The sequence below is a fragment of the Drosophila subobscura genome, chromosome J (assembly GCF_008121235.1).
Source record: "Drosophila subobscura isolate 14011-0131.10 chromosome J, UCBerk_Dsub_1.0, whole genome shotgun sequence".
Classification (NCBI taxonomy): Eukaryota; Metazoa; Arthropoda; class Insecta; order Diptera; family Drosophilidae; genus Drosophila; species Drosophila subobscura.
In genome coordinates this window covers 13,752,207-13,764,890 of record NC_048532.1, presented here as the reverse complement: position 1 = coordinate 13,764,890, position 12,684 = coordinate 13,752,207, and the positions used below count along the sequence as shown (strand labels likewise).

General features: G+C 46.5%; 2 protein-coding genes across 3 annotated transcripts in view; one reads left to right on the top strand and one right to left on the bottom strand.

Annotated features, from left to right (window-relative positions):
* Positions 1–4,004, top strand: part of LOC117893418 (putative dipeptidase CPSG_01350) — a 71,277-nt gene extending 67,273 nt beyond the window's left edge. Inside the window, exons 2-3 of one of the 2 annotated variants that reach the window (XM_034800030.1) lie at positions 371–999; positions 2,200–4,004. In XM_034800030.1, coding sequence (XP_034655921.1) covers positions 371–999; positions 2,200–3,097 — 1,527 coding nt within the window. In that variant the 3' untranslated portion in view covers positions 3,098–4,004. The remainder of the gene's footprint in view (positions 1–370; positions 1,000–2,199) is intronic. The other variant, XM_034800031.1, reaches the window with a different exon arrangement.
* A 1,424-nt stretch (positions 4,005–5,428) lies between these two features.
* Positions 5,429–7,106, bottom strand: LOC117893421 (kelch repeat and BTB domain-containing protein 4-like). The gene is made up of 4 exons (XM_034800038.1): positions 7,042–7,106; positions 6,714–6,788; positions 6,160–6,595; positions 5,429–6,104 (listed from the first exon to the last, which is right to left on the bottom strand). The coding sequence occupies exons 2-4, from the start codon at positions 6,722–6,724 to the stop codon at positions 5,595–5,597; spliced, it is 957 nt and encodes a 318-aa protein (XP_034655929.1). The 5' UTR covers positions 6,725–6,788; positions 7,042–7,106; the 3' UTR covers positions 5,429–5,594.
* Between the last annotated feature and the right edge of the window lie 5,578 nt (positions 7,107–12,684).

The following is a 12,684-nucleotide window of genomic DNA, read 5'->3' as shown; positions in this document are numbered from 1 at the left end:
AGGATTAGCCCAGCCACTGAGATTCTTCCATCACTCGGACACGGGATGGGATGGGATGGGATGGGATGGGTAGGGGGATTTCGGGGCATTATATTGATTCTGATATGGTTATTCGGTTCATTAAAAAGTTTCGTGTTGATGTTTCATGCCAGTTATGAATATTGCAGAGCGCTGAAAGTTTCCATCTTCTGCTGCAGTTTTAATTAGGGCACAAAATCAACGAAGAAAACTTTGACGTACTTTTAATGAAGCAACTTTCCCGACGAACACTGGATATGCACTCCTCCTTCTACCCCCCTGACACAACAATGTTGAATGAGAGCCTAACCCATCTAACCCCTCTCCATCTCTCTTTGTCTCTCTTTTGCAGACAACTGGCTTTGGTGGCCTGCCAGACGTCACCGAACACTCGAACATCCGCCGCACTCTATCCCGCCAGAACTCGATCTCCAACAGCGACTCTGGCGGAGAGATAGCCAGCATACAGAAGTCCAAGGTGAACTTCGGCAGCGGCCTGGCGGGCGGCGTTGTGGTCGGCGGCGACATCGTCTGCCTGGACGCCAAGTCGCCCACGTCACTGAGCTCCTCGGCAGGAGCTGCCGGCTCCGGCAAGGCCAAGGGCAAGGCCGCACGCAAGGCCAGCGCTGCAGCGGATACGGCACACAAGGGGCGTCGCGGCTCGTGGCTGGTGGCCCTCACTCTGGTCAGTGCCATCTGTCTGCTGGCCATTGCGGCCACACTCGCCTACCAGCACTTCTTCACGGCGCCCAGCCGCAACTCGCACGCCCAAAGACTGAGGATCGTTCGCCGCATCCTGCGCGAGGTGCCGCTCGTCGATGGCCACAACAACTATGCCTGGAATGTGCGCAAGTACGCGCACAGCAGCCTGGAGCTTCACCTCAGCCACGACCTCGATCACAAGTCCCTGTGGGCGCGCCCAGCCTGGGCACAGACCGACATGGAGCGGCTCAAGCAGGGTCTCGTCAGCGTCCAAGTTTGGTGAGTAAAAAAGTCTAAGATCAATATGTTACGGTAGATTATAATAGAGTATAGTATCATGTATCGAGGGGCAGCAACTCGGCTCAAAGTCTCCGCACAAACATCGCCCTTAAACGAATTGTTTTCCCATTAATTTGCACTCACAATATGCCGTGATTTAAACCAAGTTGTTCACACACGTTCTCGTACTCGCATAACCAAAAGAAATGGCAGTGCTCAATGGGGCGGGCACGTAATGGAAATGAAGCTACCAGCCAAATCATGAAAATTGAAAAGTCACATAAAACGGCAATCAAGTCGATGCGATGGCGGCCTCCGGCAGTTGCCCGGGGGCCACAGAGAGGTCTGACCCGTGCACATGGAGCACAAAACTTCGTTGCATACAACTGGCTGGCACGCCCCCAAAACAACAGCCGCCTCCACTCCGCCCCACTCCCGAACGCCGACCACCGCTCCCTGCGCGGCAATAAAAAGCTGCCAACAATTTGACTGCAAAATAAAATTTGGCAGCCGGCACTGTGGCTCGGGGGCAAGCAGCCAACCTGGCTGCCCCGCCCACCCAGTACTTGGCCAGCCACCGCTACTCCTGGCCCTTACTCTGGCTGTGGGCCTGGCTGTGGGCCTGGTTTGGTACTCGTTCTGGCCAGACTTCTTGCAGGCCAAAACGATTTGACAGGCGGCAGACAGCTGCAGCTGGGGAAAAAACGCTGATGGGCAATCGACTTGAGTTCATTTCGAGGAAGAGCTTCACCACACCCAGCGTGCCACCGTGACACCGTGCCATCCAGCTATCTGTCCGTGCAGCCACATGCCCCAGACCACCAGATGGCGCAAGCGTAACTTTTCGCCAATTTGGCTTCTCATTTGCCGAAATGTTGGAACTGTTTGTTTGCAGCTCAAATGCAGCTGAGTCTCCAACAATTGCTCCTATGACTCGCAGCTGCCAGCCATTAACCTTTGAACTTGCCAATTAAATAGTTTTCGGTACGCAGATAATGCCATCGAAAATGTGAGGCAAAATCCAGCGATAGAAAGGAGCGCCCTTACTTTCTATCTTGTAAGAAAAATAACCCAAATATTTAATCCCTTAAAAGTTGTAGTTTGGGGAAAAGCTTTGCTGTTGGCACTTTAACCCCCAGAACACACACACAGTGGCCTACAAAAGTAAGCTAACCTTTCCACTTTTTTCGTCACTTGCAGGTCGGCGTACGTGCCGTGCGAGGCACAGGGCTTGGACGCCGTCCAGCTGGCACTGGAGCAAATCGACATCGTGCGGCGCCTCTCGGACATGTACGCACGGGAGACAGTGCTGGCGACATCCTCGCAGGACATTGTGGAGGCGCACCGCCGCGGCCTGCTGGCCTCGCTGATCGGCGTGGAGGGGGGACACACGATTGGCTCCTCGCTGGGTGTGCTGCGCTCCTTCTACTCGCTGGGCGCACGCTACCTGAGCCTGACGCATCGCTGCGACGTGTCCTGGGCCGGGTCCAGCTCCTCGCCCATGGAGCAGGGCCTCACGCCCTTTGGCAAGGCAATCGTGCGCGAAATGAACCGCCTGGGCATGATGATCGACCTCTCGCACAGCTCGGATGCCACGGCCAGGGACGTGCTGCAGGTGACACGGGCGCCCGTCATCTTCTCGCACTCGGCCGCCCGCCAGCTCTGCAATTCGACGCGCAACGTGCCCGACGATATCCTGCGCCTAGTGGCCGAGAACGGTGGCCTCATCATGCTCAGCTTCGACTCGGAGGACGTGGCCTGCGGCCGCCAGGCTCGCCTGCAGGACGTCATCGAACACATCAAGTATGTGCGAGCCATTGCCGGCATCCAGCACATCGGCCTGGGGGCCGGCTACGACGGCATTGAGCTGCCGCCACTGGGGCTGGAGGATGTCTCCAAGTACCCGGAACTGCTGGCCGCCCTGCTCGAGGATCACAACTGGAGCGAGGACGATGTGGCCATGCTGGCCGGCCGCAACTTTCTACGCATCATGGAGACCGTGGAGACAGTGCGCGACTACTGGAAGCGGGCCGCCATCCAGCCCATCGAGCAGACAGAGCCCCAGCCCAAGACGCAGTGCACGTACATGTCGTCGTGACCGCAGGCACAGGCGCGGGCGGTACGTACGCGACGCGACGATCCGCCATCGGATCGGGAAAATCGCACCTCGGCAACGCTGTCGGGAATCCAATTCTGGCGGCAGGCAGAAGCCCCATCGAATCGCTCAGAGGCCACGACCACGGATCGTGTGATCCTGGCGGCCACGGCGACCACCTTCACAGTCAGCGAACTGCTCCAGTGAGCTACGAATGCAAAGCAGGAAGATGAGATTGGAAAGGTTATTGGTTGACTGCTCTGCCAGGTGCTCGCGTGATGCGGCAGTGTAGAGGCAGGACCATGCGTGTCGCAATTCTCTCGATTGTGGAACTGTCGTGACAGCCCTCGTGCATAATTTAGTGTGTACTCGTAATTTACTTCCCTAGGACGCATTGATAGGCATATGAATAAATAACTATAATAAATGTACTAGTATTTAACCCATAATTGTTTGCAGCTCTTCTTATTGGTGTTGTTGCTCTGCATAATTCATGTTGCTCGGCCACAAAATTCTTTGTGGGCTTGCCTGTGACTGTGTTCTACGAATGTAGATGTATGTATGACTCGTATCAGCATCAATGATTCATGCTAATTATTGCAATTAAGCGCAAATATATTTAATCACCAATGTCGAACGGACAGAGCGCAAGAATTAACTACAAATCACGATTCAATTGCAACAACCCACACTTAGAGTTAAGCCCTGCCAGCCAGGGGGGCAATAGGAAGGAAAAGGGCGATTTGCCATCCGGATCGCGTTGAAATAATTATTCTATATCTCTGTGTTAAGTTAGCATAAAGCCAAAGGAAAAATCAAAACAAACACAATGTCGTGCACGTTGGCACACAAATTCGGATACACATAACACACACCATAATATACAAACATATATATACAGAAATAAATATAAATATAACTATAACTATAAATATAAATATAAAGCAATGCGAATAATCGAATAGAGAGACACGACACGCATTTCCATAAAAATAAATCGAAAACAAAATCATCGAATGCTGTCTTTCATGTTTGGGGGATATTGTGGGATTCCCGGTTCTTGTTTGCTGCTGCCAACCAAATAAATCAATTCAAATCAAGGAAGCGACATTTTGCATTCAAAAGTAGACAACTTTAGAGTCTTTTCCATGCATTAGTTGAAGGCGAAAATCAATTGTTTAGCTAGTGTAGGAATATATGTAGACGACTATGCATCAGTATGCACATAATGTATGAAGAAGCAAATCAAATCGCAGAGTATTATGTTGCCCGTGGCCATAAAATAAGTTAAGTGGTCGTAAATCAAAACTCTGCAGGAATGGGAAAGTTCCCAAAGTTTTTCTCTTGCTTCATTCCGTTGAACTCCTTCTCCCTCCCTAGAATGTAAGTAGTCTAAGTGAGGACGGAAACGTGGGTCTTCTTCCCCACTAATAGATAGATTCTTCATGAAGTCCACTGAGTTTTGCTTGAATTTTAATGAAACTAAATTCATAAATGGATCTGTCCAATCCCCCTGCAATCACGGCCGACTCCAATTTCGGACAAATTTAAATGAAAAACAAATATTTATACCATATCGCTGGATAGATTGGTTCAATTTGGCGTGAGTGTCCAGCTTTCGGGTCTTGCGGACATCATCATAACTTAGTTTATGGCTACATTTGCCATTAAATGTAATTACCCATTTTCAGGGACACCTTAATGTTAACGCAAGCGACAATCTACCAGGAAAGGACAGCGGAAAGTGGAATGCGGACAGGGGACAGCGGACAGCGACCCTCCCAAGGCGAAAATTAAGAACTGGCCGTTAACGAGACGGCCGCCATGCCATCGCATTCTCATTAACACGCCAGTCCGGTTTCAATTTCCTGTTTAATTTCTCTTTTCATTATAAATGGCTCTCCGTGTGGCAAACAACCACAGTGGTTCTTGCTCCCGGACTGCGAAGCCGACTCCAGCCCCAACTGCGAAAGTCATAAACAATGCTCCCTGGCAACTGCGACGAGTTGATGGACAAAATAATGCCTGATGACATTTATAATGAGCAGAATGCTGTTGCTCCTCATCTTCGCTGTTCCTCTGTGTGTTTGTGTGTGTGTATCTCGTATATTGTTGATAAGTTGAAGCTCGTTTCATGTGGCCGAAATTCGCGCTTCATGGCATCATAAATCTGTGCACTCCAGTTGCTCCACCCCCTGTTGGCAGTCTCCACTTCACTCCAGAAAATATGAGAAGTGTCTTTAAACCAGCTTTAAAGTTATTCAAAATGCATTTCATTCTGCTGTTGATGTAAAAAGTTGGATCGATGGATCAGAAAGTAAACATATGATTCGATTATAGTTAGAAATAAAAGTAGAGCCTGTGATTTTAGGGAAAATAATACAAAGTAATACAGATTATGTGAATTTCAACATATGCAAGTTACATCTGCTTGGATGTTTGTAATTTTAAGGTAGATACTTATGTTTACTTATAAGAATTTAAGTCCCCACATTCCAAGTCATTCGTCGTCGCACTCAGTTAAGTTGAATTTTTCGAACTTTTCTTTAAAATCCAACAAAGATGATTTTCCAACAACTTCGTAGAACTGGGCTTTGGTCATATTTTCATATTTTATATATCCCAAAAGCGTGCGGACATATTTTGAATGAATGGCTTTAAGTTTCATTTCTTGTTGGTCGCCTACGTCGAGCTCGACTGCTTTGGTGGCAGTGTCGCCCACGGGTTTCACTTCGCACAGTTCCTTGCGAATTCCTTCGCCGACTTTGTTCACGTCTTGTATCTCCATAACACCAGAGGCTTCATTTTTATCTGGCTCAGCATCTCCAGAGTAATCGGACGTTTCGGCAACGTGCAACCCATTTACGTTAACGTAGGCCTGAATCATTTTGAACCGTTCGACCTCTTCCGTATAGCCATCGGTGACAATGAGGTACTTCTCGAAGACGTCGGATGTGAGCATAAGAGCTTCGTAGCAATTCATGCGTGTATTATATCTTTCCTTAAGGTTCTGAAATGAAATATGAATTAAGACCAGTCCCCATTTCAGCCTATGGATCGCTCACCTTCTTGGCCACATCGATCAACGATTTATTGTCTACATTGTGCGCACCCTGAAATAGTTCGAGCAGATCGCCAATCGTCATCGCTTTGGCTCGCTCCGTGAGAAGCTTAACGCAATCTGATTGAAGTGAGGCTACCAGCCACTTGATTCCAACCACCAAAAGGTCCAATAGTACTGTGCTGTCGAGCTTGTTCAAGTTCTTAATGTTGTACGTGTAGATGTACTCCAGGAAATATTTGAACGTTTCCGGCTTTACATCGTTCACAATAAATTGGCCACACCTGGACTCCTTGAAATCCCCTAGGAACATGCGCTCAAAGAACTCGGATGCACTTGCTAAGATCACTTTGTGGCAATCAAATGTTTCAGGCTCCACAACGATGAGGCAATCAGAAAACTTTTTGTTTTCCAGCAGGTCGGTAAACACTGGTTGCAGCCTAAAACATGAAGAGTCCATTCTTATAATGGTAACCAAACACGTGTACATAAACACATACATATGTATGTATGGTTTTATGTACAATATGTATGTATTTATGTGGGTACATAACTCACCAAGTTTCCATCGTATATTGTTGCTGGTGCGCACAAGAAGAAGAAGTGGCTGGTGCGTGCAATCTGAAGAATTGGCTGGAAGGGTAGAAAAATGTGTTGTCCGGTATTGGTGTGTACATAAGTATGTACATATTCTTGCTGTCTTATGTACAAGTGTGTGTGTACCACACTAATAACAAAATTATTCTTCTTACTAAGAACTAAACTACGCTACACAGCCCTTTATTTGTTGGAAATGATAACACGCAGATCATCACACAGCACACGCTCACCAGCAAATGTTACAAACCTCCACCCTTGGTTAAATTACTAACAAAATTTTACAAACCTCCTACACCGAACGCGCAAAGAATTGAATTGAATGCTGCCAGACAAAAATTGCGGTTCGCATTGTAAACTGCGCAGTTGTCTCCTGCAGTGCAGACTTTTCAGCTAATTTCGGGCTAAACTTATCTGTCTTTAAATGTGTTAGAAGCTTAGATGTAAGGGCTGTTTAGCCGTTTTAGCCAAATAAATTTGGCTCTTTTTAGCTTTTAGTGTAAATGGCATCTCTCTAGGATTTGTTCGGGAATGCTGACTCGTATATCGAATGAGAGTAAGCCGAAGCTGTGAAAAGAGAGAGAGAATAGGAGAACTGCGAACTGTAAACAAATAAGATCTCTACTCTGTGCTTGTGATTCGAATAAAAGGTACCCCCGAATCGTATATATGAATACAAATGTAACCACATTTATATACTTACATTTGTAAAATTGGATTTATTTATGTTCATTAATCTGGCGGAGGTACATATGTACATACATACATACATGTGTACCTACATACATACATATGTACATACATATATACATACCTAGAGACAATTCAACATACTCTATGGAGCGAGCGGGTACCTACATATTACGTCAAAAGCAGAGCGTCAAAGAAGTGAAGCGATAGCAAACAGCATAAAGCTTACATGCATATGTATGCATGCATGTGTGTACATGAGCACAGTTATTGGATTCGCATAGATATGTACATATGTATGTAGGTATATAAAATACGCAACGACATTTCTTGCCGTTTGTTGTCATTGCAGAGACTAACAATTTGCAAGCAGATAAACCAATGTGTTTCTCATAAGGCTAATTGATAATTCCACAATCAAACCATAGCCCTACTCAACGACAAGTGTGCAATATATGACGATGCTAAATTATTACGCAATTATTAGGGACGAGTTGTCTTATAATTAACTTCTATTTGTCTTGCAAACAGACTCCACCCCAGTCCCGAGTGGCCCAAGTGCTTCATGGGCTGGCTGGGCTTTCTTCGTTTCGTCTGTGTGCATAATGTGCCGCCAGGCAGCAGGGCCAACGGCAGACCTCATTTCAGAAATTGTTGGAAATTTCCTAATTGCTTTCGGCTTGGTGCGCTTTACTCAACATACATATGTACATACATATGTACATACACAGACTGTCTATGCATGCACGAGCATGCAAAGTGTGTCTTTGGGAATCGGTCTTGTTTCTGTGCCTGGGCGAAACCACAAAATTTACTTTGTCTTTTCCCATGCATTTGAAATTGATGGCTGTGGCACACAATGAGTGTTGGTCATCGAGTGGTCCACTGAAGTAAACAGATTTGTGATAATTTATATTTGTGCTGGCCAAACAATCGGCACTCGTTATGCATTTCCAGATGACATGTGCCATAAAATGTAGATGCGTTTTGGGTGCATGAATCTCCACCTTAACTCCACTTATTATTCATACTAACTAGAGAACAGAAGGCAAATATAGAAAATAATCCTAACTCAAAGTTAACAACAGAATTGGCACCAAGTTGGTTCCACTTTACTTTCCAGTAAATATGTACATATATTTAAATGAATCTCGAAACGAGTGTGGGTGTGTGTGTGGTTTGGCCATGTACTCGTAATTGTCGAGTCTTGGCTCAAGGCGGTCTGTACATGTTCTTGGGGTATTCTTGTGCCTAGTATTCGTACTACTGGCAATTGATTTACTTTCGCCGCGAGGCAATTTGGCACGCTCATTGGGGCACGCGATGGCTTCCAGGGCTTGGAGAGTACAGTCGTAATTAAGCGCCGGTGCGTCCCCGGAGTGTAGTTAATGCTGTGAGGCAATAAATTTCCCCTGTTGTCCGTGTTCCGATGTGTTTGCGGCTGGTTATTTACGACTGGATGCTGTATTTGTCAGGTGAGGCAGCGATGTGTGCGGATTGGGAATTGAATTTGGCTAACACTTTGCTTTCAGAGCTAAAACACGAATTGGCTGCTACATGTCCACGACTTTGGAACATGCTACTCCCACAGAAATCAACCCTTAACCGAAGACGATTCTTCCAAGATTCTTCTTCAAACACCTCCTGCTGCATGATGATGAAGGATTCCCTTAAGGGACTAATATAGCTACTGATGCATGGTTCCACGGTGCTTTCTCAGGGCTTATTGTCGCGGTAATTTGGCTGCCTTAAAGCGACAATACGACAACTTGCACTTAGCACACTTTCGCTTCGGGAACATCAACAAGTTCTTGTTGTTTTCCGCTCCAAAGTGCACTTGCAATGTTGAACGTCGCACGGAGGAGCATGAGAACGCTGAACCAGAGTGCGCCTCAAAGGAGACGTTGCGCAACGGAAGATGGCAGCCAGTGGCACCAGGCAGCAGGCAGCAGGCAGGAGCCAGGCAGGCATCGACATGTGGGGTAAAGGATACGCATGTACTCGTATACAGAGCTGTCTAGCTGTCGACTTGTCCATCTTCCTGGTCGTTATCTCGTGAAATATGACAATCTACGCCCAAGTCGACATGGCAGTGGAAATGGAAATGGAGGGGGAAGTGGAAGTGGAAGGAAGTCGAGCTGGAAGCACTACCCACTCAGGTACACTCGCTTATGGACAGCATAATGCCAGATTCGAGTTGAGTGAAATAACGCCCTAGAGGGCGTGAGAGGGGAGTGATACTCGTGCACGGAGAGACAAGCTCATGCAAATATTCATGAGAAAAATATTCAAAATGAATTACTAACTCTGAGGCACGGCAGAGCCACATGGGTACAGGAGGGTACAGAGGTGGTAAAGGTGGAAAGGATTACGAAAACCACTTTCAGATATAATCCGGCTGAGGGGCTTCTAATGTCATGCTTTTTAATTGGCACTGCAATTTATTTAATTGCTGAAATGTCATTGAAGGCCAATTATGTTAGTTCTAGTGGCCGAGAACATGGCCAGGAAAATAATGTTCAAGTTCATTAATTTCAGAGAACCTAATCGGATCTCTTTGCATTTATTAAGCCTTCACTTTATCCATGGATTAGATGATCTCTCGAAGGTAACACGGCGCTGTACTGGCATTCATTCATCGATCAAAGCAACTGTCAGGCCCAGACATCGCTCCATTTACATCTAAATTGTTCCCATTCATTATTTAGACATATTATTTGCATTGTACGTGACAGAAATCCCAAAGGCTCTCAATGGACTGCCGTTTGCTAAACGTTTCTTAGAACTCGAGGATATATTTTCTAACCTTTTAGTATGATAACTATGTCGATTATCACTTTGCTGTAGCTGTAACTCTGTACTTAACATGAAATATTGATCAAATACAATACCTTCAACATATTCGCAGTTGGGGATCGATAATTTAGCTGTGGAGCGGTTTCTGTTGAGTACACACGAAGGCGGGGCGGAGACGTTAAGAGCTCGCGGTTGTAGGGACGAAAATTCGTTGAATGCAAAGTATTTTTATGGCTGCCATTGAAACGAAATGGCTTCTTATTTATCGGCTAAATGCCTTGAATTTCAATTAGGCGAACATGAATGATTCCCCGAAAGACAATAACTCGATGGAAGACCCCAAGGGAGGAGTGCCGGAGGTTCCTCTGGGGCGCCCGTCGGCCTGCCCGGACTGGCACAAATTCAAAAACTCATTCGCTCGAATTTGGTTAATTTGCCCATCTCCAAAGCGTGTTCGTGCACTCGCAGCGCATCCGGCGGAAACGCTGGCACACACACACACACACACACACTGGCACACACACTTGAGCATTCCCGACTTGAGACAAGGCCGAGAGCTGTGGCCGTGCCAGCCTCTTCGTGGCCATTCCTTCATGCATGAGCACGCCTTTGGTTTCGCTCCTCATTCGCTTTCGCTTACATTTCCGTTTCCTTCTTATGCGACGATTCGCTGTCGCCCTAAGGGGGAGAAAGAGTCCTCAGAATCGGAAAGAGAAACGTTTTCGATTCGATTCGATTTTTTGCCAATTGCCCGGGACCCTGCCCTGTCGGCGTATGACGAATATGTCGGCTACGTGCCGCAGCCACAGCCACAGCCGCTGCTCATATGCACCATTGAAGCAGCGTCCCCTAGTCCGCCAGATGAAGAATTTGTTTGTTGTTGTTGAACCGAAGGCGGAGGAGGCTCCCGGTGCGATATTTGTTTTTCGCTTTTGCATATTTTGCGGGTAATTTGGGTAAAAGGATTTCTTCGCTCTGCTGTGGCGCCTCGCTTTGTGGCTTTCTCCGCCATCCTCCTCTGCCCGCCACACAGCTCCCCGTGCCGCCTGCCCCACGAATACACTGCGCCGGCAAATCGCTCACGTAAAATATTCATGCGTTTTTCCTTGGCGGTTTCTGGCTCCCAAGTGCCTTGCAATTCAATTACATTTCGATTGATTTTCGTGTTTTGGCCCAGACCGGGAAATATCCAAGTTCTGGATGTTGGCTGCGATATGCAAAGAGCATGTTTGAACAAGCATTTGGCCCCAGGGAGTTAAATATTGCTGGCCACATTCCATCCTGCTCGTTTTAGTGTGCTTGATGGCAGCATTTACATATGTACCAAAACTCTTCCATGAGCGGACGAGTGATCATTTCCAGCAAATGTAAATACAAATGTATATCTGGAGATCCCCTTCTTTTACTTGGAAAACAGGCTGATGAAACTTTAATCTGTTTTGTTTATTTTTTCCTGTAAAAGGATCCACTTACTTGGTTTATTTCCACACTTTGATTTGTATACGTCTGGTCGCTGTCGCACAGCAAACTCATTATGTTCCATCAGCAGTTTTATTGCCAGGGCGGAGGCAGTGCACATCGAATGCTGAAATCAGATATACACAAAGGCAGCTAAGCGCCAAGACACAGAGATATACTTACAAATAAACAAATGTTTCTGCATTCCTTTCCTTTGCCGAAAACAATAAAATTAGATGGGGAAGAACGAAAGAGCAAGATGCCCCCAAGAGTGTACGAGTGTCATGGAAGCTGTTCGGGTATGAGAAGGCCATCGTTCGTATCATTTCTGCTCTAGATTTATGCACCAAAACAACTCTTTCCATGCCTAATGATGTTTTCAATCAGTTTAGCATTTTCTAGCGAACGCAGTTAATTCCAATTGGAGAGATTCATTCTAGTGAATGATGACTCCATTATCCAAATGACATTGGCACACGTTTAATGGTTCTTTGCCAACAAATGTAGCAGTTCGAATCGAAGCCTTCAACGGCTGCCTTGCCTCTGGCACGGTCTTACGTGGGCCATTATCGACTAGACACAGTGTGAGATAAAGTACACGGAATCAATTAAATCTCCGAATCGCAACGCAAACACGCCCAAGGCAATGGGGTAGGAGCTGTCGGCACACAAAATACTCCCACGAGACTCATTCGCCTGCAGAGTGGCCTAATATCAAACACAAACACACTCCGAAGTCGCTTTAAATTGGAGAGTTGAGTGGCTTTCGTATACATACATATATTGATGTACGTGGGCTTCCTGTGGAGTTAGGAGTAAGTTTGCTTTTGGGGCCAGCCTCCTGTTCTTAGGATATTTAAAAACGAAACTGCTGTGTAAACAATTGAAAATTATATCTCTACTTTAAGTGGACTCGCCTATTTCTTTCTAAATTGAATTTCAATTTGATTTTCCAATAGATATTCGAGAGTACCAGTGTAATCGGAGC